Below are 27,048 nucleotides of genomic sequence, written 5' to 3'. Positions count from 1 at the left end.
TTTTTTTTTTGGGGGGGGGGGGGTGTTAAGAAATGCACACGAGGCTGTTCACTTTTCCAAGCTAGAGAAGGGCACATAGTTTTTTGACCATTTCTCCCTGAATGACGATTTTCAAAAACCTACAACCCTGCCCCCCCCCCCTGACTCCGATCGTGATGATTTTTTTTTCTCAAAGAGGGGGTCGTAGCTTACTAGCCTATTTCGGAATATGCTAAGGAATCTATTACTTTATTTTCTGACCCTCTCAAGTTCTAAAAACATTTTCTCTTCTCACTATTTGCCCCTTCCTCTCCCTCTCTCTCTCCCATTTTCAATTTGGTCCCTTTTTTCTTCAATTTGGTCCTTTTTAAAACTTGTGTGCAAATTCATTTAAAATGGTGATTTGGCCTTTGTACTTCAAGCCATATTAATCCTCTCTTACTTCTTGTAAATATAATTATACCAGAGCTTATCGATTTAACAGGGTAAGTTCCCGGGTAAGTTATGTTCTACTATAATTTGGAGCGGGGGATGGGCTTTGTAATGAGGAGGATGGGTGGGGCACTTATTGAAAATTCAGAGCAGACGAAATTTAAAAATGTGTAGCGCCATCACACGATTATTTACGGCAGCATGCAACAGCAAATTCAAGACGTGTAAAATTTGTATGCGATCCGCATATCGGGAAGGTATTGAGTTACGCAGTAGATGCGGTTAAAAATTTGTTTCCCATTTTCATTTGGACTTCTTAATTTCAGTGTTCAGTTTTTTTCAAGGTAAGTTTTAATTTTCCTAGAGCTCATTATCTGTTCATTTTTGTATTTTCATCGTCAGTAAAGCCAGTGACTGTGTCTTGTAAACAAACGGATATTTGATCGACGATTCGCGATCGACCCAGCCGAGATGGGCCGCCTTCGATTCTTCATCATTTCAATACAACATCGAATTTTATCGATTTATATGTGATACAATTTAAATTTCAACAAAGGACCGCCTCCGCTTGTACATTTAACAACAAAAGGACACCCTTTTAGTGATATTGTTTATTTCTGTAATACGTTAACCGTCTTCTTATTTGTGTTATCTTTGTCCGTTTTCCTTTAGGAAATCGTCCGGGACAGAAACACCTTCCGTCCGTGTATACAACACCTGTGTGCAGCTGCGCTGGGTTACGAATAGGAATGGCATGTTGCGCTGGATAAACACAGATGCAGCACCCACACATCGAGTAACGGGGAACTAGCGGCTCGATTTCCAGTCAGTCGCTGAATAGAGCGCTGTCGTGGGAGGGTGTGTGCTAAATGAGCTGCAAGGAATGACTCAGTGATGAAACACGCCCGGTGCTCACATCATCTAGACATCTCATCGCCACCTGTGAATTAAACTGCTTACAACAGTGGAAATCCATGAATATTTGACTACATGTGGAGATTTACTCTAGTGACATAGTGTCGTAGTGAGCAATTCTATAAATTCTGCATCGAAACTTGAGTTAGACTGTGCTGACTGAGTTAGAATAACGTCAACTGATTCTTTTCCACTCATTTAAATAATGGAAAGAAACCGGTGTAACTCTTAATCTCTTTTCAAGTTCAAGGATCTTCAGATGCACTGGCAAAACTATGATAAATCATACTGTAATGTGGAGGAAATGATCAGTGAGTGATCAAAGAAACAGATCTTTTGAAATAATTCAGGATTATCTTTTTTGTGACGGAATAATAGCCATCATGAAGGTGACAGTTTGTTTTGGAGCAATCAAAGTTATTGTCCCATGTGGAGAGGGAACATTGAGTGTCGGGGAACTGATTGACAAGTCTGTGCAGAGATACAAGAAGGCTACAGGACGAGTAAGTTTATATTCTTTGAATTTAACAAATGGTAACAACAATCTTTACCATCAAAAAATATTGAGTGCATGTTTATCAGGAAGTCTTCAAAGTCTACTAACCAACCCACATGTTTGCTTAAATTTACTAGCTATTGTAATTCTCATGTTTGGTTTAATTACATGTAAAATAAGAATTTTTGTGAGGTAAACATCATGGTCATGGGGCAGATTTTCCCCCTTATAACTGTGATGTAGATTTTCACTAAAAAAATTACATTGACCTAAAAAAAAATTATTTCTTGTTCATTTTTTGTTTTACTAGAGAAATATCTGATCTGCTCCTGTATGATTTTAACTTGGGTTTCTTCTGTTTTTACAGCATTTTTTTAATTAAAAAAAAACAAAAAAAATGTCAATAGATCTATGATGTGTTATTAAAAAAATATGAAAAAATAAATTGCTGTCATGCATGCGGCTCAAAGATCCATTCTGAGGTTTGTGGAATTTCTTGGGACTCTCCAATTGTTTGGACCAAGAGTCGTTACTCATGAATGCAAGCTTAAAAAGTTGGAATTTAAAGGAAGTTCTTCCTCATGGAAATAGAATACAATTGACAAGGAACAGGAAATATTATTGGAGACAAAGGTAAACCAGAATTGTCACATGTTTCAGACTGCAAAACAATAAAAAATCCCTGAAATTTTCCAAGATTTTCTGCCATGAATTTGGGCTTTTTAAAACAATAATTGGAAGATTCCGCTTTTTCATGTTCTTCAGTACCTGAAATGTACAGTGTATTACCTGTATATAATATTTTTATTGGGAAACAAATATTGATTGTCATTTACTGACATGACTGAAATAATGTTTAATGTAGTCTAACTTGGCTGTATTTAGTACCCAATTCAGCTTTAAAATATTTTTTTTTCCATCGATTTGGGTAGCAAGAATAAAAGAACTCATTACAATTTTTTGGAATTAACAACTTCCGAAATGAAAATTTGAACTATTTTACATACATGTATCTAAGCTGTAGGTAAGCAGATTAAATTTGATGGGATAGGACTGTCTAATTTTGTTAATGAATGTAAACAGTATGGCCTACATGTACAGTACATAATACTGCAGGCCTACATGTATATGCTACATGTAGGCCTGCAGTATTGAACCCATGCAAGAACATGGTTGTTGAAATTCCAAATGTACTTTTTACCTATTTTAAAGACTACCCAAGCCGCTGAGAAAATAGTTTAAAAACATTTAACACATTTTGCAGTAGGCCTTCATATAAAAAGTAAGTTGACATATTTGTAGGCCTAATGTACACATAGCAAAAGACAGTTTGTATAATTTGTATTCAGGGCAGGCAATTTTTGCCAGAACTTCAAAGTCAAACTGAAGCTGAAAGATGGTACCGGTATGTAAATTTAGCATGTAGTGAGTGTGTGGACTGACAGTCTGACATGTTGTGTAAGAGAATTCTCACTCAGTTTATTTTGTTAAAATCTAAACTGTACATTACCAGGCTGGTTGAACAGCTTGTATTGGAATTCTAGCTGATATGTAAATAACTGTGTACAGTGTACATAAAGGATGTTTGTTTTGGGGATGCTGTATATAAACCAGTAACACTATGTACAGTGCACATATGTACTGTATGTACTGAACTGTACACTGTGTGTGTGGGTGGGTGTACATATTTCTGTTATGGAAGTTATGCATTTCTATCGGGTATACTTGTCTAAAAGGTCTGTTCTCATCTATTCTAAACTGGGTCACACTGAGGTCAAATTCAAGTAAATACACCTGTTCTGTCCTTGACCCAAGACTAGACTATTCTTCAGACATCCAACTTTATCCAAGACTTTCTTGAATTATTATGATGGTAATCATGAGTGATAAACCCCTTTTGTTACAATTTATTTCCCCCAAGGTCCCACTGTAATGTTCATTTGTTCTCTTGATACAATTTCAAGATTGCACTGGAATGTTCATGTTCAATACTGCATGCACATAATAATAATAATCGGTTCTTGTATAGCGCTCATGTCAGTCAGATTTGACCCTCCTGGCGCTTATGCCGAGGGGGGAGGGGGGGGGGGTGGGGGAATGGAGAAGGGATGAAAGACTACTTGCCCTTAATACAAATGTACAAGTACATGTATGTACAAGTGTACAGTACATGTTACCAGGGACTTCTAGTTGAACAGATATCTTTGTATTCATTTTTTTGTATCACTTTACATTGAATTTTACTAGTTTTTATGTGAGGTTGTTAGTCTTTAACGGGTTAAACAACAATTCTGTATTTCCCCCAACCTTTCTAGACAGTAAGGAAACCACCTTACAGAATCATAAAAGATAATGCATTGATTTAAGTGTGTCACTTCGTGTTTATTTTTCCTAGCTATCAATTCTGTATGGCAATCCTGGTTTGTATTTTCATTGGATTTGATAATAAATCTACAACGGAGGCTGAGGATGAATCAAAATCTCCTTTTCACTTCGTATTTGTTCGATAAAGCCTACCAGAGAACTGATGGGATTTTACATTGTAAACATGGGAGCTCACCGAGTTGCATCACAAGGCCCATTCCCACTCCCCAAACACCATTTTGAAAAATCATCAATTTTTTTTGATTGCCATTTACACTACTAAAAAAAAACTCATAAAAAAGTGTTTGTTTTTAATCATACTGATTTTAAGTGCTCAAGGAGAGTCACATGACAAAGAACGGGAATTGTACTGAATTTTTAATTTACACTGCAATAATCATTGAAAAAAAAAAACAACTACTCACCAGAGGTTTTATTATTTTTGTTTTCAGCTGTGCATGCGCAGATTGCACACTTCTCACGAAACGATCAAAATATGCTGACCTCAATGTTTTTCTTAAAGGGTTTTTCCAGTTTTTTTGGTTTTTCCAAAACGATGATTTTTTGAAAATAATGTTTGGGCTGTGTAATGTAAATAGGTCTAATGAAAACCCTGCACGTGTAGCCTTCAACTGCAGATCGATCCATGGAAGTAGGTCCATGATTTATCCAAGCAGTCTACATGGAGGGCATGTTTGGAAATTAGAGTTATTTCAACAGGCTTTATACAGTGTGTTCACACAAAAACAAATATATCCCAAAACTCTCTAAAGAAACATCCTATAAAGAATCATCGTGTAGCGAACAGAGCGTCCACACACACAAGAACAAGTAATCCGAAACTAAACAGCGAAACGTTGGAAACATGTACTGTAGGTGCGCAGTTTGCTACTCTGGTCATGAATGAAAGCGGAAATGAGAGGTCAGGTCTCCTTTCGCGCACGGTCACGTTAAGCCCTGCCCAGTTATATCGTTCTAGATCGACCATACAGTACATCCACACACAACACATTCCGTGATTCTTTATACATACATAGTTATACCGTTTTGGGATAGTTACATGTATACAACGAATTTGTTGTGTGTGGACACGGGGTACATGTACATGTAAGTCGCTACTGAAGATAGACTCAGACTTGCCTCTGATGCTCCAGATAGAGTAACTCCTTGAGCATGCTAATGGGGAAAAGAACCTTCAAACTCTTGCTTTATTTCTTGAAAATAATTTCTAGAAACACAATGTACTGTACATGTAAAGCTACACATCAGTACTCTACATCTCAGTAAGTTGATGGTTTTAAGCAAGGCTGCAGGATACATGTGGGAAAGAGATCATGATTTGTGCAGGAATGAACCCTTTAACCTCAATTTCAAAGCTCTTTCTTCTTATAATGGGACCAGTTCTACACATACATGTACATGTACATGTATGTACGTAGGTTCATATGATAATCGACTTCTTCTGAGTAAAATGCTATTCTTTCCGGTCACTGGTTTTCTTGATATTTGGAAGCATTTAATTCCATCCGTCTGGTATACTGATCATGACAGTGCCACCTGGATTCATTGCGTTTGTGCATATAAAGTGACATTTGAGCATTGAGAGCTAACATCTGTTTACATTGTAAAACCCAATATGGTACTGTACATACGACTGAATAACTCTGCCATGTTCAACTTGTATAATTAAATATGAATATTAAGTATTTGATTGGTTTTACAGGTAGGTCTGAACCTGATAAAAAAAAGACCTACATGTACATGTACATGTACAAGGACATGAGGCAGAGGCAGGTTAAAGAAAACAGGAGACTAGTTGTCTTGTGCACCACCAGGTAGGTCATCAGGTGTTCTTCCACCGGTTGTCGGGAGTTTCTGCCCGTTATGAACAATACACCCTGTTGGTGGTGGGCCAGCAGTGCAATGCACCACCTCCCCCTGGTACCAAATGGAACGAAACAAAACGTTGTTCAACTGTAGAAATTCAGATGTCTGGTCCCCAGATAAGATCTATATATGGATGTACATTGTACATGATCACATGTACGTTTCTTAGCATCACGTTCTGGAGTCGCACAGCAAATTGGCCTGGCCATGACACTGAAAGAATAGCCCAGTGAATTAACCAAAATGACAGGTTTCAGACATGTTGGAATTTAGATCCTCCTTGGCTTGGGTCTCTCCTGAGGAATATTTCAAACCATTCAAACTACCGGGTAAATAGTTTGCAGGAACAAACCCTTGTCAGTCATAATGCGTAACTGAGTGTCTGAACCGTGAGACTACTGTACATGCAGACTACGTGGTCGAATGCACCCCTTAGACCCTGTATTTTAGCTGATCCTGATACAGGCAGAGACTGACAGAGCTAGGCTCTGCTCAAGACTTGATGGATTTATGTCCTGGTGTCCAATTAGAGCCTGTGTCTGCAGACTACAAACTTGAACCACCTGGTACTGGGAGCCGGGGCTGTTGACTATGGGACTTACTGCAGTTTCTAGTCAAGTGGATTCTGAAAAAGGCCGTTGAGATCAGCTCTGGGGCTTTCCCATGGATTTGGAGGCAAAATTACATCTCTCATGATCAGCATCATTTTACATGTAACCCAGTTTAACCACCCAACATGAGGGTCTCCATTCACTGTACATGTACATGTACGTATTAGTTGTTGTGCTTAAAGGTGAAATCTACCCTCATATCAAAACCAACTTTAATATCAGGGCGGACTTCCCTTAACTGTGTCTGCGCTCTGAGACTTTGCTGACGATGGCATGCTGCACAGCGATGTACACTGTACATGTACTTTAGCTGCTCTAGACAAAGTGTTTGACACACCAACATGTAGTTGTTGTATCAAAATGAGGCACAAATACTAAATCAAGATTGATTTTACTCCAGCAAGAAATTGATGTTGAAAACTTGGAATTTGAAATATACATTGTATGGGTAATGTTCATGGTACTACATACATGTATTTGTGAACGCAATACGGTACCGGAAGGCTGCATGTACATGTAATACACTGCAGTTTACTTGATCAAATATTTCTGTGGCTGAAATCTATGAAGCAAAGTTTTATTAGCTGAACAAATTGAGATGTATGGGAAGATTACAATGCCAGTCTTTATGTTGATATAAGTTCACCTTTTATTTGATTGGCATGCCAATAACAGTCTATAAATTTAAGATATTAATCTAGAAATCGGACCCCCCCCCCCCCTCTCAAGACAACGCTTGTCTCTTGTTCTTTGTATTCACTATAGCGTGAACACACAGTCATTGGTTGATTGTCAAAGCTTGGAATGTTGACAAAGGCAAAGGAATGTGTGGACTGTCGTTCACTGTCATGCACTCTGCATAATAACAATACACATAAAGAAAAGGTGAACTCTGAGAACGAAACCAACACGTAAACAACATTGGAAGTGCATTAGTCTCAAAGACTTGAACTTGCCCTCTATTTTTGTGCAATTGTAAAGTGTAGTATTGCCCTTGAATGTGAACAGTATATCTCGTTTAGTAAACTACATTAATAAATGAATATTATGTACATGTACAATACATCCGTGGTACCAGTGTACCACAGTGTAAAACATGGGAGAATGTACATGTACAAATGTATGCTGTCTTGAACTACATGTACATGTACATGTACATGTATATTGTAGGCCTCTTCTTGTACAGTGTACATGTACATTTTATACAACACCATTACCAGTACTGTATTAATCATGTCAACAATGCAATGTGTAATAATAATAATAATAATAATAATAATAGCCTAATAGTCCACTCCAAATTTTATGTAACCGAAACGGATTTTTTTTTTTCCCAATTGATCGTGAGCCCGGCAGCCACTGAGCAGCGCCAGGTCGACGTTGCTCTATCCCTTATTGTTGAACGCCAAACAAGGTAGCAACAACTCCCATCTTTTAACGTCTTTTGGTATGACGCGGCCGTAATGTATACATGTATGTGTACATGTACATCATGTAGATGTAAACATGGTGTACATGTACATGTACAATGTACATGTAAATGTAGTGCAACTGATACAGGTACATGTACTATGGACGTACAAATACATTCCCATGCCCATGTACAGTACATTGTGTATGTAAGAACATGAAAGCCAAGTACTTCTATCTCTGTTTTTTTGTATTGTGATTTGAGTCTGACTAATAGCAGTCAGCCCAATGAACATATCCATTATCCATGTACTTTAATATGCGCTATCCTTCTGCTTCTCTTTCCTTCAATTTTTCCTGTCGTTATCCTGTTTTCTGTGCCTTCTCTTCTCGTAATATATGCCCAACAAACTGAAGTTGTCCTTCCGTATGGTGTTATCATATGTACCACATTAGAATAACAATGGGTGGATCCTTCCAAGTACAGTGAGTCATTCTCTCTCTGGAAAGCCCTGTGAAAATAAAGAAACCCATTCATTACTCTTCATTTATACTAGGAGATCGGACAAAAGGGTTGGGAGGAGGGGTGAAAGAGTAATTGAGTGGACAGACCTATTGTTATGAGATGGGTTAGCTTGAGAAAGCAGTATGTGTGCACTACTGACATGTGTGCTAACAGGAGATGTACAGAGCATGTAATTTTTTTGTATGTATTGATGCAAAGCCATGAAGGACAGCTCTACAGTAATTTAGCCACTTCAGTTATTGATGAGCTTTAAATACTAATTAATTAAGCCTTCGTTGTCAAATACACGGCTCACAACACACTGCAGTAGTGTATATGGAGAGATTTTTTTGTATGTGGATGGTTTTACCTACATGTACAATGTAATTAATGACAACACAGGACGCTAAATACATGTATGTGAATTGTAAAATAATTGCTTAAAGGTAAAGACCAGTATTGGAAACGCCCCAATTTCAAAAAATGAAATGGAAGCTCTCATTACCAATCATGGGAAAGAATATGTTTTGACTAATACATGATGATAAAAAATTTGCCGGGAAACCGCCTACTAATTCATATATTTGGTAAATTTGTTTCTCTCATGGTCTGTGAGAGATATAGGGTATTCCCATAAACATCTTTCTGTGTATAGTGCTTGTAACTTTACGAAGAATGGGCCAAATTTCTTATCATTTTGATGATTCCAGAACCTTGCAGATGCTAGATGCTAGGTGATCAACCTTTTCTGATCGATTCCACAACGTTTCTTTCACAATGCAATCGCATGACCATAACTGGTCTTTACCTTTAATACATACATAGTTATACCATAAGCTAATAAATAAGCTTCATTTGTCAGTAATTACTTTATTAAAGGGACCTGATTCAACAGAATAAATGAAAAACAATAATATCCCCCCAAACAAGCTTTTTGATTCAATTTAAGCACAGAATGATAATGATATGTAATTAATAAATAATAATAAAATAATGCTAGCGAGTCGTTATAATTCAATTGCCCTGAATGGGCAAATCGATGTACATCATTTCAAATTTTATACCCACTTGATAATTTAATTCATACAGGCTACAGGTACATGTAGATGTGTTCATAATCTTTGTAGTGCATGGGCAGTGTACATACATGTACCAATGTTATTAACATTTCTTATAAGTTATAAATACACTGTATATTATTAAACTTACTGTATATATCATATTATAGATGATAAACTTGGATGACTTCGTGTACATGTAGGTGGTCTTCATAATCATGCGTGTCTGTAGCTTTAATTGGGAAGGGAATATTGTAATTTTGGGGATCTGGTCGTAAACCTGCAAGCTGCCAATATCATGTCTGACAATCCCTAAATCATACGGTCATACTCAGTCACACAACTTGGCATACATGTAGATGGCAAGGATGATACAATAAACAGATCGTCCACTTCAATATTAACAATGTGTAGAGAATAGATGCATGCATTGTGCATGTACATTGTACATGAACTTGTAAGCTTGCAGAGTTCTGAACCAGTCTGCCTAGTTCAGTGTCTTTTCTTTCTATTCTCTAGGTCTTAATTAAACATGTAACAACATTCCAATAGGAATATGAATTGAATATGAAATGTGATTGTGAATATGAATATGAATGCGATTGTGAATGTGATTGTGATTGTGATTGTGAATATGAATGTAAATATGAATGTGAATATGAATGTGAATGTGAATATGAATATGAATGTAAATATGAATGTGAATATGAATATGAATGTGAATATGAATATGAATGTGAATATGGATATGAATACATGATTAATAATGACGCAATGTTGTCTTGAACATGACACAGTAAATATTAATCTTCATAATATTTGATGTTCTGTAATTTACTGTTCTGTTATACCAATGGGCTACATGTACAATGTACAGTACATTGTACAATGTAGTATGTACATAACATTTCTGAAATTAATGATAATAAATGACATTACTCTATACTAAGGCTGCGACGGGTAGTCGAATGCTCGAGTACCCGCACGGTTGACAACTACTCGGGTACGATTTCCCGTACCCGAATATTCGGCCGCAAAAAAAAAAAAAAAAATGTCCAGGCCAGCGCTTACCCGTGCCAGGGAGAGCGGCAGCCGCTGGCATGGTACCATCAGTAAAAATGTTTCCCAACTCAAGCACTGTCAAACTCACCTTTCAGAAACTGGGACCAAATGTCCAGATTTCTGTTTGGACTTGGAGGAAAATGGATTATTCTGCCATCTTTGGTTTTTAAAACAGCATTGTTTTTAAAACAGCATTGTTTACTGTTATTATTCTTATTAAATCGGCGCCTTCAACTGCAACTCAAAGTAAAATTGCATGTGTTTTATGTGAGGGACCTGGGAAACTGCCGAGTGGTATGGTAGTGGCAAAAAAAGAAAAAAAAGAAAAAAAAAGTCAAAAAATAAAAAAAAATAAAAAAAAATAAAAAAAAATAAAAAAAAGTAAAAAAAAAAGTAAAAAAATTATAAAAAAACATGGCGTCCGAATATTCAAGTATTCGCTTGTGAGCCTGGGAGTGTACTCGGGTACCTCATTACACTGTTGTGCACAGCCTTACTCTATACACTGAAAGCCTACAGATTAAAAATAAAAATACGAAATGTACATACAATGTACATACATACATGTATATATGCCTACACATGGACAGAGATTGTAAACTTTCCCTGTACATGTACATCTTTAACAGGACAATGCCTTTGGATCAGGAGCTATTTTCCTTTTTAGAAAAAGAAACATAAGGAAGACAGTCATGCACCTGGAAATTGAAATTAATCCAAGCGCCATCATATTTCATATTCTTGACATGCAATGATCCAAATGCAGTATCATCTTTGTTATTTGATCTGCGCATATCAAAACAAATGTCAAAGTGTGGACAGAAAAATGGGAATCTAATCCAAATAATATGCATTAAATGTGTCATCAACTCATCGTACAGATGGTAATGACATGCTTCTAAATTGTTACTGATACTGAATCGTCGTCATTTATTAATGACCTTTTAGAAAAGAGGATATAAATTAACCAATGTGATGATAAATAAAGCATTATGAACATATTATGACATACCTGAACGTGTAGTTTTATTTCTATTTTGATCCATGAAAGATTTATGTTTGTTATTACCCATTATTAAGGTACATTTACAAGAGATGATATAAAATTGACATTAGACACATACCCTCCTGTGTTAAAAAAATAATCAAAATCAAATAAAGAAGAAAGGAAGAATAAAAACAAACTTGTAGAAATACAGATCATACAAATACAGTGTTCTTGTTCATGTAAGGCTTAAAGGGCCAGTCAACTCCAAAAATTACTTACTTTCAATAGAAGCAGAAAAATATTAAAGACAAACCAATCAAAAAAGTTTGAGCTAAATCGGATAACTAATAACTAACTACATGTAGTGACATGAAAAACTTTGAAAATCACTAGACAAATTGGCAACTCACTCATGAGTCTGTGACGTCATGTCCTCACTATCCACTTGTTCACAGAGCCAAATAATTCATTCTGGATCCCTCCAACCCAACCCCCCCCCCAACACAAAATATTTTTAATTGTGTTTTTATATATATGAAATAAAACCAAAAAAATAAAACAAAATTAAGTAAATAGAAAAAAAAAATAAAACAAAATTATGTACCGGTACATCAAAACAAGATATGAAAAATAATGTTAAAAAAGAAAGAAAGAAAAAAAAGTGACTGTGGAGTGTGGAGCTTTGCATTGATTATATATATATTTAAAAGTTGGTTGATGATCCAATTTTTTTCCTTCTTCTTAAAAGCGATTTTACTACAAAGAAATGAACACATGTAGGCCTATTATTCACAGGTTAAAGATGAAGTTGAGTTCTGGTCATGCGATTGCATTGTGAAAGAAACGTTGTGGAATCGATCAGAAAAGGTTGATCATTTAGCATATAAGAATTTGTGTGTATTGCAAGGTTCTGGAATCATCAAAATGATAAGAAATTTGGCCAATTCTTGGTAAAGTTACAAACACTGTACACAGAAAGATGTATATGGGACTACACGAACACGTGGCGTAAAAAACCTACCCCCCGAGTTTTACGATGAACACGACATATTTAGAATATGAAGGCATTCAAAGAGCCATGCTTTTCAGGGAACATGTCTTATCTGATGTTCTTCCACACTTGCATAATAGCAATGATAAAGTTCACAAATTATTTTTCACCGCTTCCCAGAACTCAACCTTCTTTTTAAACATGCACTTTTAATGCTAAATGGAATGGATTTTAGGGCCATTGGATTTGTAATTCAATAGTTGTAACAGAACCATCTGTGTAAAGGTGAACTTATTAAAATATTAATAATTTTAGATTATGCAACTTGTAGTTCAGAAGTAAATTTTATTTTATTTCTACCAGTCCCTCCAGGATGGAAGATTGAAGTAAGCCGGTATCAGTGGAATAGGTCAAAGTTCTTGAAAGAATCCTGGACAGTAAAATGCTTCATTTCATAGTCACTGGACATGAAATAGAAGCGCGATATTTGAGCTTTGATTTCAGAGAATGCCGAAAGCCTCATGAGAGGGACCAAATTTTACAGCATACATATGGTTAGAACTGTATTAAGTAAAAGATTTTACCAAGTTCTAGAAATCGCAAGGCTGTTACAAATGAATTAAGTTTTCTTGTTCAGAGTTTATACTTGCAAGTTGACAAAGTATGTTAAATGTTAATGTACAATGTACATGTACATGTAGATAAATATGTGAATTCAAATATATTCATGAATTTTTTTTTTTCATCATGGAGATTATTTCAGAAGTAATATATTAGCATTTTTTCTTGTAAGAAAGTAAGAAATAGTTTCACCAAGTGAAGAAGCTGCTGGATAAGCTACTGTCCAAAACTAGCTGGAAATAGTTGAGAGGGTTAGAGAGATAAAGTTGGGAAATTATGAAAAGAGAGAAATGAAGAAAGAGAAGGGGGGGGGGGATAAATGAGGAGAGAGTTGAGACATTCCAATCCTCAGTTCAAAGTTCGTAGGTCATATTTCATGGGTTGAAGTTGCAGCAGCATTCAATGCATTGGTGAGGTCAGCAGCAAGCAGATAGACCACTGAGAATAAAGCAGAGGCGAGAAGGGAGAGAAAGAGACAGGAAAGAAAGAGAGAGAGAGAGAAAGAGAGAGAGAGAGAGAACAGACCATTTTTATTTGAGTGACTTGTTTTGGAAGCTTGTACAGTGGCGACTGCATAGTTTCACTTTCTGCCCACACTATTGTATTGTATAGCTCAGGTACATACACTGTATGTCGCAGAACTACGAAATCCTCAAAAGAGATGGTGATTGTTCAGTAAACAAGTTGTTAGGAGGTTTCATCTGTGCATATATATTTTGTAGTTTGATGGTTGAGTGGTCTGTTGTTGATTTTAAAAGCCTTGCTTTGAACAGCGTCAGTGGTTGGCAGATGAATACAGGTAGGAATATACTGATTACTGTGCATGTCATACTATTAAAGAGTGGAATTGCTCCTTGATGTACATGTACATGTCTTGTGAGTTACAATGGATGAGCTGTGTCCACCATAACGCATGGAGAAAGTTTTGGAACTACAGTACATTGAAGTCATGTGCAGTTCAAGAAATGGTGAAAGTTTACAGAAACTTTTTGACGACTGTCAGGCCAGGTTTGTACATGTACCATCGCACATTTGGGACATTGTGCAAACATACTGTACTTGTTATTGTAGCCATTTTGTTGTTGAATACTATTCAGTGATAAAGACGAGAAGAGAAAGTGAGAGTGGTACTGAATGATGAATCATCGACTGAATGAATGATCATGTTGTACATGTTACTATTAACTTGTACATGTACAGGTGTACATGTACAATGTACATGTATGTTGTCAACTTGTCAACAAAACCTTGCTGAAAAGTTTCAAACATTTAGGCTGTTGTCCATGTACATGTACAGTTGTTGGCCTACATTATAGTTTGGTATACAATGTAGTTACAGAAAATTTGTTTTCATTTTAACACCACCCAAATTTACCATTTTACATTGTTTTCTATCACATTTACAACGTACATGTACAGTACATTTAATTTGTATTATACAAGTAGCAGGAAATGGAACCATTGGGGCCTTGTAGAGGAGAAAGATAATCTGGCTGAGCGGAGATTAGAGAGTAAAAGGAATGTTTTGTTCCATTTTGTAATGACATCTTGGCTTTTGAGATTAGGGGGTCAACTTTCCCTGGAATGCTTGAAATGGTTGTAAAAATACATCACATAAATGTACGTTGTACATGTACATGTACTCAATTTAGTGATGTTGATGTTGTATGTTGTTGGTGTTTTTTACACTTCAGACTTGGAATTTGTACTTTGTTCTATTAAAAAGCAAAATGTACATTGCGTTGTTTTTTTTCCAAGACAGTCAAACTTTGCAGCTTGCATTTTTTTTGTCCGGGATTTTCTGTGGTGTGTTCGCTATAAATTAAGTGTTACCAAAAAAAAAGAGACAATTATAGCCACACAAGATAGCCTAGTACCCACATGTAGTTAGCACCATGCTTTACACTTTTACACTACACAACAAATCCCTTTAATTCTTTGACAGAAAACAGCTGATTAACCGCGAAAACTACCTTGAATAAACTGGAAATGCAAATTGTATTTTTGAGAATTCTTTTTATCCTACATGTAGCATTTAATTTAGACCGTAAACAGAGTCAGTGAATGATAAAACCAAACCATCCTGATTTCAAACAGCACTTGACAGAGATCTATCCCACCTGTGTCTTTCTATCCCACAAGAGAGGCCTCACAAAAAGGTTGCACGGTTTTCCTTTCTTATTTGTTCGTCTACTTGTTGAGATTATCTGTCAGTATTAAAGACAAGGGTGTCCATGTTGTCAGGGTCCAGACAAGAACGCTTTTTGTTTACAGTGTTTCCAGCCCAGGAAAAAATCCTCTCTGCCGGGACCGATGTCACAGGAATTGTCAGGTACTTCTTTGCTAGGAGAGACACCTGAGGAAAACTGTCCGCATTTTCTGCCCACCAAATAGTGGGGTCGGTTGAGCCAGGTATTATGATCGTGTTGGTTATTTTACCTGACTGCTATAAAGAAAGCATAAAATGCTTGTAAGTACTGTAAGCAACCATACGGCCGACGGTTTGGGTCCTCTCCAAGGGACCTGGTAATGAGGAATAATGCCATACCAAAGGGCACTAGCGCATCGCCTTGGTTTCGAACCCGGGTTACCGGATTACGAGACCACTGCTCTACCAACTGAGCTATTGCGCCTCCTCGAATGGCATTTTTAGGTGGTGCAGCGTGCTGCAGATACATGTAAGCATCAATTTTAACTGGATCCTTTGATGTCTTTGATGTCTTTGACATCGGCTTCATCATCTGGACCTTGTCTTGTTCCGGTTAGGAGGAAATCCATGGCCGACAAGGTAGATGGTCGATCTTCATCTGCATCTTCAGCAAGCCTTCGCTGTTTTGGCGGTCGCGGTGGGAGTTTGTCACGCAGCTCAGCGATAACTGCTTCTCGCGTAGCCCGTGGTACAAATGCCATGCTCTTGTGTCGAGGATCCAAAGCAGAAGCCTTCTAGGTCGAAGTCACTGGTACTGCATCAGATGTATCACGGACTGCTGCTGGACATAGCTGAAATCTATTTTAAGCAAATGAGACAAAATAAAGTACAGTTAATCCAAAGAAAGAGGAGGATCTAAGCTTTTCAAATATGTGTCATTTATTGATTATAAATGTGACTAAGTAATGATAAAACATCGATAATTCTCGGTTTCGTTTTTTCTGAGACGCACTGTATAACCGTAACTTTCTGGAAAGTTATTTTAAAAAGTTAAATATTTGTTACTTTTAGAGTTGGGCTCTGTAGTAGATTTGATTTTACTATAAAATATATATAATATTATTAGTTACTAGTAGTAGTGGTAATTATTGTCCTCTAAATTTTACATTGAATATATAATATCTACTTTCATGCAGTGATATAATTATAGGATTAATTTATTCACCTTGAAAGGCTCAAGGGCAACGATGAGACTGCCAAGCAGACGCCATTGCTCGTCTTTCAGTCAGCTTCAGGGTGCGGGCATCCCCCAAGTTGGTGTGTCTACTGTCGCTAAGAACACAGCAGACTGCCCATCTTTGCTCCTTCAGTCTCTGAAACATGTGGAACGTGGAATTCCACCTAGTCTTCACCGACTGAACAAGCTTGTGCTCCGCGATCCCCATCTGCGTCTGCTCCACCTCCAGTGCCTTCGTAGCAACAACAGAGTACTTGAAGTGGCCTACAAGCCGTGATGCCACTGCCGAAAGGGTTCAAATCGCTGGTGCGCTATCAAGGGATGTGTTTACACACAGCTGCAAGGTGTGTGCAGCGCATCCTACATCTGCCGCATCGATCTCCTATCCGATCCAAAGGACGTTGGCGCCATTGTCGTGGACTACTGCTACGCTCTTCCTCCGAAGGCCCCAGTCTTCGACAACCCTCTCTAGTTGTTTTTGAAGCGCGTCGGTGGTGTGGTGCTGTGGTTCGCCTGCTTCCTCTTAAACTTCCACCATGGGTTTGGTCTCCAGGACGAAGTTGGTCCTTCTCCAATCCTCGTCGATTGTGTGCACCGTCACAGTCATGTAATCTCGAGTACCAAGACTCGTCCAACAGTCTGTAGTGAACGATATGTGCTGGACTCTGTCAAGGAACTCTCTTACCTCCTCCTTTTTCTGATACTGTACTCTGATCCTATCGGAAATGGTCTTCCTTGTCAGAGTCACATAGCCTGGCACAAGACATTTCAGCAATGCCTTGAAGGCGCCTGCTTCTACCAGACTTGCAGGCAAACCTTCACGAGCGATCAGCTCGACGATCTTATCCGTCATCATTTCACTCCTCATGGGCGTCGGCGGTGCTTTGACGAAATCGCTCATGGTCTTCTGTGCTCCGTCCTTTTCATAAGCTGCAGAGTGGTTCTTCGCAAGAGGTGAGCAACACTCCCGTGGACGAGCCGCTGTACGCATAGTTCTTTTCACAGAGTTTACATTGTCCACATTGTAAACTCTCCAGACTTTGCTTGTCTTGCCCATGATGTCGAAGAATCAATGGCGTATGCAAGAGCGAGAGAATAAACGTGCGAGGACGATAAAGACAACCGAGAAAGAGTCTGTGAAGTAATACCAAGACGAAGAATATAAATCTTACAAAGCTGAGGAAGTTGTTCAAGTAAACCCCAAATTCTCATTGGTTTGCTGGAAATTAAACTAATTTTAAACTAGGCCGGAGTCATGTCTGGTTTTTAATAAACCAGGTCCCGACGGCCTTGTGCCGATCGGGAACTGGTGTCCCGATATCAGCTAGCAGGATCTGCCACTTGCCTCTATAAATAACGCATATCATCAGCGTTCATACAGAGTGATACCCGTTAGTCCACATTCAGTCTGTTTCTGTTTGTGTTGAGCTAAACTGCTCGGCCAAACTAGTCACCAACATTGTCAATTTAGTCCTATTATTTTGTCCCTTTTTAACATATTTTTCCTCATGCTTTTGAGCCGAAATGTCTGCCCCCTGCACTAACTGCTGTTCGTTCTTTAGCGTGTACCGAGACCCAGTAGCTAGCTTGCTTGCTACGTTGTAGCTGCACTGGCAACAACACCCCCTTTGCAGTGAACAGAGAACTTCTGTGCATCCCATATTTATAACGGCAGTTGGGATCGATACAGGATGAGCTATAATATGAAATACAAATTAGGAAAAATCAAATACTAAAGAGTTTTAAGGTGGATGAATGTTTGTGGTGTGCAATACACCAATACTGCAAGTTCTTATATATTTCTTTATTTTTATCAGAGCGTAGGTTTCCAAAAAATGGAACCGGGACCCAATGGCGACGGTCGTGATTCTGTGTGACCTACCATTCCGACTCGGGCTTTAATAGCTACCACCCTTCTGCATTTCAGCAGATGATGTTTTCACATCATATCATTTTTTGCAGGTTATCCAGTGACTCACTGTCTACTTCACATCTGTTTTCCAAGAGTGATAAATTAAAGATACATTTCAGCGTACATGTACCTCGTGGTTGAGTTACATGTACAGGACATGATGTTAAAGTGTAGATGTCTTCTTGTAATCTTGACAAAATTCAAAGGGCATTCACTATGAACATGACTGACAATGAAAGCGGACAAAATATACAGTTCCTCAGGTAAACAAAGGAACATCCCTGCGTAGAACAGGTGTCACATGCATATTCACCTGTTCTACACATTTTTACATAATAGCTGTGAAGGGATGTTCCTTTGTCTACCTGAGGAACTGTATATTTTGTCCGCTTTCATTGTCAGTCATGTTCATAGTGATTGCAGTATGCAGCAGTGAAGCACACCACAAAAGGTATTCACTATTAAGTACACCGTTAGCCTACAGTGTACATATAATTTCTGGGGGGGGGGGGGGGAGGGGGGTTGAAAAGAAGGAATTCCACTACCGGTAGGCTTTTTTGGTAATGTAACCAAATTTAATGCATGTCATGTGTACCTCTTTGTGAAGTGCCTCGAAACAAACTATTTCATTCATTTGATAAGAATAATAGTTTTTCAATAGACAGAATCTGAACTGCATACGTTAGTTGTTGCCAAGTTGGACAAACATAATGGCTTGCCATGCCTACATGTAGCAACACTTAATTTATGCAGTTTGCATTCTGACTATTGAAATACAGGTAGATCAAATAATTTGTATTGAGGCACTTCACAAAGACCTATTTCGAGAGGGGGGGGGGGGGGGTTGTAAAGAAGGAATTACTTTTTCATTCCCGAGCAATAAGCCAGTTTCGTAATGTAACCAAATTTAATGCATACGTCTTTGTGAAGTGCCTCAATACAAATTATTTCATTCACCTGATAAGAATAATAGTATTTCAATAGTCAGAATGCAACTGCATATATTAAGTTGTTGCCAGGTTGGACAAACATTATGGCTTGACCTACCTAGCAACACTTAATATATGCAGTTGCATTCTGACTATTGAAATACTATTATTCTTATCAGGTGAATGAAATAATTTGTATTGAGGCACTTCACAAAGACGTATGCATTAAATTTGGTTACATTACGAAACTGGCTTATTAATGTTATTCTGCATTGTACTGTTCTTTTCTCTGTGTACAGTACATGTACATTACAATAATCTCCTCTCTCAGTGTAAATCTTGACTAAGATGTACATGTATTTAGGAATAAGACACTTTCCTGGAGTACCCCCCCCCCCTTGCCTGACTCTTCTCATCATACTGTTCCCGTACCGATATTGGCGATACATTAAATAACATGCAAATCAAACTTTAAAATTACCCCGTACATGGGGACAGTTAGAAAGTGTATTGACCGGGCTTTGAGTCATTCACTGTCCAAATTTTCTAGTAAATTTGCTAGTGAATCTTCCTAGATTGAGCAACGGTCTCCTAAAATGCCATAGCACACATCATAATGTCCTACATGTTGTGTATCACAGGTCCCCTCCCTTTCCGTTCATACCAGATGAGCATGCGTGTACCTTTCACGATAGACCCACATGCGCCAGTTTAATGTGGTACAACAAGAAGCAGAATGTTATGACAGTAAACATACGTTCGTGGCCCGATAGGGCCTGGTGACATTTTCACTGCCACTGAACCCAGACATCTCCTGTCAACGTGTTCCATGATGATTGATTCCCCATTCCCCAACCTCAATGGCATATAGTGTGCCTTGAGAAATAAGGCAGTAGCGCCATTCTCACTGCCACTGGAGTTATTTTTGAGAAAAAACAATTTAAGGAGAAAATACAGTTTGAGGAGAAAATAGTGAAGAGAATATGAGGAGATTATCTGAGCCCAGATATCTCTTTCGTGACCACCTGTCTACGGAGACCCCTTTTTGTGTTTCCCTTGGGCGGTCGCTTTAGCCAGGTTTGACTGTGTATTTCATATTAATTTCCACTCTCCAACTTCAATGGCATAGTGCACCTTCAAAAATAAGGAACAAAAATCAATCACACAGGAGTTATTTTCGAGAAAATTAAGTTCGAGAAGAATATAGTGCAGTCAAACTATGGGTTTATCATTCATAGTGTGTTTGTTACGGTTGAGAACGAAAAGAAAACGACGAGAGGAAATTTCATGTTCTGTGAATATTCCTGTATTCTAGGTGGTTACCCACTTGTATGCCATCATTGCGCACTTGTTAATTTATCTTGATGAAAATAAAATACAAGAGAAATGGTGGTTACAGAAATGTAATGGGAATTTCCCGGTGAATTTGTGTACGAGTATTCTCGAAAGCAGGTGGTTACTAGTATGGACGACTGGACGTACATACATTAGGCAGTGGCAATTGTAGCGTGAACAGAGCAGGAAGATGTTGGTCAAAATGGCACGGCCTTAGTCAGGTCTCCCAGCTGCTGCTATGTACTGTAGGCCCCTACATGTACACATGTATGTATATCCCAGTTACATTATGTGCCATACACTTTGTAGTTTGTACATACATTGTACATGTAGAGTACTCCTATGAGGTTCATAAATGTAGCACACTGAACAAAAGAAACTGAAGGCATCTTGCACATGAGCATCCGTTTCTTTCTTGAAGATTTGCTAATTATGTTATGTAGGAATTCTCTGACATGTGGTCTCTTTTCCTGGACAGAGGTAAATGCGGTCATTTGGGCTTGCCCTCCTAATTCCAAATATTTTGAACTTGGAATTCATTCTGAAAGTTTGTTGACAACAACGTTCATATGTACATGTACATGTTGTATAACCAATGAATATGACAATCTCATGTTTTATGCATCACAGTAAAAATTTGAAACAAAGAGGTTTATAATTTCACCGGTTTGGAGCCAGAAGGGTGTATAGACTCTATATAAAATGAGAGCACTTTACTGAACACCTTTCCTTCTGGCTCCAAGCAGATGATTTCATCCATTGTGTGCAGTGAGAGTAGGCCTGTCTTCACTAGCTCGAGATAGCCAAATATCCCGCTAGTTGAACTATCCCGATCGCAAACTATCCAGCTAATTTGCGTCTTCATCAGCCCGAAGTTGCAATTAGCAGGATATTTGGTCGGGATTGTCATCCCAAGATATCTTGGGATAGTTTGCAAAATACCCCACTATTTGGCAAAATATCCAGCTATTTGTCCGGTGCGTCTCCACCAGACCGAAGACTTGTACTATGCGGCGAATGCTGAGCAAAATATCTCTAGCTAATTTCTCAAGGTCGAGTTTCAAGTTTCGAGGTCCAGTCTCGAGCTGATGAAGTCGCAATTTGTAACTTCGGGATTATTTCCCAAATCAGAAAAAGCGGGCTATTTGGCAATCTCGAGATGATGAAGACGCGCCTAGTGAGACAGAGGTGTGGCAAGATCAAGTTCCCCTTAAAGGTGAAGAAAACAGACCCCACCTCAACCCTAACGGTCGTAAATCTCGAGATTAATAGGCCAATGAAAGTGAACATACATGTACATGCTGAAAGTTTGCTGACTCTGTTTGGCCCCTGCCATGGCCTCATGCTATGGCCTCATGTGATGGCCTCATGTTAGATGATATACGGATTACAACGAGGTAACGAAAAATGAGCACTTCAGTGAAACATTATGTGTCTAAAATTGTTATTTGTTATAGCTTTGACTCTATTTTTATAGCAAAGAGATAAAGCAGACCTATAAATAAAGATGGTAGATTAATCCTCCTCTGATATCTTTGTGTTTTGGTATTAACACAACAATTTGTCATGTACAGTATGTACCTGTACATGTCGACTGTATTACTTAAAGATTTCCCTTGCTATTGACCGGTCGGTCCTTTTTGATCACCTGTATAGAAAGACCACCGGTCCACAAAGACCACATTTTGTGTTTCCCCTGAAAATGCTTTCTTATTTAATGAAACGTGTAATAAATTATTAACTTGTACATTTATATAAAGACTACCTGTCTAAATGTCTATCAAGACCACTTTTCTTGTCTCCCTTGAGTGGTCTTTATAGACAGGCTTATGTGATGTGATTATTCAAAGATTAGCAGCTTACGAAGAGCAAAACTTTAATAAAGAGATGAAAGACAGAAAGGTCTGGAACAGAGCTCTGTAGAGACTAGTCAAGTAGCACAGAAGGGTAATAGAGTTCAAAGCAATTAGCGTGGATCAGTTGTGAATTAAATGCTGACATATATGGAGCACACTATGAACATGACTGACAATGAGAGCGGACAAAATATACAGTTCCTCAGGTAGACAAAGGAACATCCCTTCACAGCTATTATGTAAAAAGGTGAATATGCATGTGACACCTGTTCTACACATTTTTACATAATAGCAGTAAGGGATGTTCCTTTGTCTACCTGAGGAACTGTATATTTTGTCCGCTCTCATTGTCAGTCATGTTCATAGTGGCAGTTTATGGTGGTACTGAATGAGTTTTCACTTAGGCCTTATGGTCATTACTGACTGTTCAAAATGTGTTATACTGTAGGTAGGCCTATACAGTACGCTATTGCTCATGTACCTTTAAAATACAGTGACGGCATTTACAATTGGCCATCATGAAATTAATATTTAGGGGGGGGGGCAGGGAGGGCTGTTTGATTTTGTTCATGTGAATGTGCAAATGTACACAATTAGCCTTCATGCTGCATTGAAATTAATATTGGGTTGGGGGGGGGGGACCCTTCTTCAATTTTTATTGAGATTGTGTAGTGAAGACCCAAGAAGACGTCACAGTGATATCTCCTTGGTAGCCCTATGTTGTACTTGCAGCCTACAGGGCTAATATACACTACCTTTAATATGTTGGCATTACTTGTACTTGCACTTCATGTGTAGTGTAGAGTAGACCTACTGTGTGTTCTACTTGCCTACATGTTCACTGTATATATGTACACTGTATAACAGAAATATTGTACATTTGGGTAAAATGTACAATTCTGTAGGTTAGGTCCAAGATGTAAACATTACAATAGACGTACATGTAGGCCTACACTTTACAAAGAGGCATTTACACGAGTGGGCTTTACATGTACATCACCTTTACTGCTACACATATTAATGTAGTTCTATCATTAGCCTGGACTTGAGGCTAGAAGCGTGATTAATCACAGTCATTAGGGCACAATTTACATCAATATTGCTGATGCGCATACCAAACATGATATTCAGTAACCTATGCCATCGCTTGTGTTCAATCATACTCGCCATGTGGGTTATTCTATGCTGTCAGACTATGGAACATGAAAACCTATACGAATGCTCATCAATCAATGGTCTTGATCGACGGCATGAAAGATACCCTCTCTCATTCCATACATTAAATTGGCAACCTACAATGTACATGTACATGATGGCAATTACATGTCTGATACGATTAAAGCTATACCAATTGAAGTAAAGGAATTGTTTGGCAGTACAATCAATCAAAGTTGTCGTCGGCTCATGCCAAGTTGTCTGAATGATTTTATATATAAAGCTGATACATGTACACAGTGTATAGGCCTACCAGTATGTGTTTTATTGTGTATATAGGGATTTGGCTTGTCACTCAAATATGTATTAAATTAAGCAGATTATTGATTAAAGTCAAGTGAATGCCACAGTGAGTAAGGTTCATTTGAGTGCATAATAAACAACCAAATTCCACTCGTTTCAGTGCACGCCCATGGTACACAGCAATGGACTACCAAAATTAAAAGTGCCAATACAAAAAAAAAATACACCCAAGTGGACAACAATTTTTCTCTGGGATGCTTGAAAAGACTGTCAAAGTACTTGTATGAAGAAATAATTGTACAATGTAAGATTAATTTTGTCAATATTTCAATAGAACATAAATTAAAAAAGATACGATGAGCATCAAGTCTAGTTTTGTATTGGTGGAGATTTGTTCATACTAAACTGTACATGTACACTGTACCTCTTGTACTCTTTATTTCTATATCATGGGGGGGGGGGGGGGGTGAGGACAGTACACATAAAAGCTACACTATACATGTAAAATAAGGACAATAGTAAACACATACACTGTATTTCCTTCAGAAAATATTACTGTACATGTAATGTACATGTAGGCCAGGCATACTGATGAATTATTCACTGTCTGGATCTTAAAAAGAATAAATAATTGAGAGCCTCGCATCCTTTGAACAACCCCTTTATTAAATATTCATCATTCGGCATCAATGTTTTCTTCTGTGGAAAACCCCTTTATTAAATATTCATCATTTGGCATCCATGTTTTCTTCTGTGGAAAACCCCTTTATTAAATATTCATCATTCGGCATCAATGTTTTCTTCTGTGGAAAACCCCTTTATTAAATATTCATCATTTGGCATCAATGTTTCTCTTCTGAATAGTTCATGTGAATCCAAATAGAGAAGTACCTTTTCATTCATGAATGTACAGTTGCAGCAATCTGCAAGGATGGAGGAACTCTTCTTGTGCATCAAACAAGCTGATTGCTAAACACAAGGCCTGTCCTTCATCAGCTCGAGTTTGTCAAATAGCCCACTATTTTAACTATCTCGATTGCAAATTATCCAGCTCATATCTTCAAGAGCCCGCAGTTGCAATTAGTGGGATATTTGGTCGAGAAAATATCCTGCCATTTGGGAAAGAGCGGGCTAGTTTACGCCCGTCTGAGCTAGTTTGTGATGAGCGTATTGGTCTGGTGAAGACGCAATTTCAAGCTTCGGGATAATATCCTGAGTCTTTAAAGTAAAAACAGCAGGTTATTTGGCAAACTCGAGCTGATGAAGACAGGCCTACAGTGTCTTGCAATTGTCTACAATCAAACTCATATATCTTCCCCTCGTCTCTCCCGAATTGGAATATATTTGATTGGAGATGATTTCTCAAATTTCATTTTAATTCATAACTAAGTGGCCTGGCTTGTCCTTCATCCATTCGTATCCATGCTGCCCCCTTCTTTTCTTTGTGTCCAAAATGAGTGACTCACCGTGAAACCTGTACTGAACAAAAACCACAAGGTCTGTGTTTTTTTTGTAGAGTTTCAATAAACTTAACGGGTCAATTTGATGTTGACTTAGACCTCATAACGCGTCTCATTTGAGTTTATCTTTGTAGAGCGTGTAGCTGTAATTGTAATTGTAAAAAGCTTTCAGGAGGTTTGATCTTTGTGTGGAGGCCTATTAGATGTGCATCTTGCTTGTATACAGAGCTGTAGAACTAGAAGTTATATTTACATTTTTGTAAGTCTTACATGTATCTGTCATGCACTTTTTTTTCTTCTTATAGTTTTGTAAAATTTGTAGCAAGCATTTCTTTCATCGACTTTGGCACTTTGCACACACACATTTTTGTACATGTAGCTCACACATTATGTATAAGGTGTAAAGCACAATCAGTTTGTGCAACAACACCGATGGACCATTTTATTGCTGAGAGAGACATAAAAGACTGTGGAAAAGGGTTTAAAGACTTCCCCATAGTTTATATTATTTATGGGATTTAGCTTGATAATCTTCCATGTCAAAGATTAGTTTATTCCTGTATATATGTACAAATACCTCAATGCATTTCCTTGGTCCATGCATGACTGAATCTGAATGACCATTGATAACCTACACACTGTACTACTAGGCCAGCATTTTTTATTGTTGTACTGATAAGCTTTTAAAAAGGTTTGTGCACTGATGCCATTCAAGAAAAGATTTCCTTGTATTTTAATACTGATGTCTGTTGTAAATTTGTTTTCTATAACATTAATTTATTCCAACCATTAGAGCAAAAATGCTGAGAAAAGATATATAGAGCCTACTTTAGCAGAGTATATGCACCATCATTGTGAGGGGGGGGGGGGGCATCAATAGGAGGGGGAGGGTTACCAGTACTACATTCATGTACATTTGTAAGAGCATTAATTGTTTTTGAGAAAAGTGAAAGTAAGTGAGAGGAGTTTGTTGGAGGAACCTCTTTTTTTAATCTTTTTTTTTACTCTTGCTCTTTTCCCCTCCTTTTTCCCATTCGATTTATGTTTATATGCCCCTAAAGCTTCACGTACGCCACTATATCTTTACAGATTATATTGAAAATGATCATATGTGATTAAGATTCACGAGAAGCTACATGAACATGTAAGCATAAAGATTTGAAAATTCATAATATTCTTTACGTATCTTAACATTTGTCAAATAATTAAAAAACCATTGTTCTTTTCTTTTTCAGAGTCCTGACTACTGGGTGCACGTTCACAGCTTAGCGAGTCAGAGCGAAGGCGGTATACTGGACGTTGATGATGTTGTCTCCGATGTAGCCGACGACCGTGAGAAGGTAACAATCTAATATGGAAAAATAATTAATTTTAATCATCTATCATCTATCTG

General features: G+C 37.9%; 1 protein-coding gene across 1 annotated transcript in view; it reads left to right on the top strand.

Moving 5' to 3' along the window:
- Positions 1–636: 636 nt before the first annotated feature.
- LOC100893392 (partitioning defective 3 homolog) overlaps positions 637–27,048 on the top strand; it is a 77,664-nt gene continuing 51,252 nt past the window's right edge. The window contains exons 1-3 of the mRNA XM_030989807.1: positions 637–755; positions 1,084–1,829; positions 26,891–26,995. Coding sequence (XP_030845667.1) covers positions 1,710–1,829; positions 26,891–26,995 — 225 coding nt within the window. The 5' untranslated portion in view covers positions 637–755; positions 1,084–1,709. The remainder of the gene's footprint in view (positions 756–1,083; positions 1,830–26,890; positions 26,996–27,048) is intronic.

The sequence above is a fragment of the Strongylocentrotus purpuratus genome, unplaced genomic scaffold (assembly GCF_000002235.5).
Source record: "Strongylocentrotus purpuratus isolate Spur 01 unplaced genomic scaffold, Spur_5.0 spur5_scaffold_19, whole genome shotgun sequence".
In the NCBI taxonomy this organism is placed as follows: Eukaryota; Metazoa; Echinodermata; class Echinoidea; order Camarodonta; family Strongylocentrotidae; genus Strongylocentrotus; species Strongylocentrotus purpuratus.
This window is presented reverse-complemented; position numbering and strand designations above follow the sequence as displayed.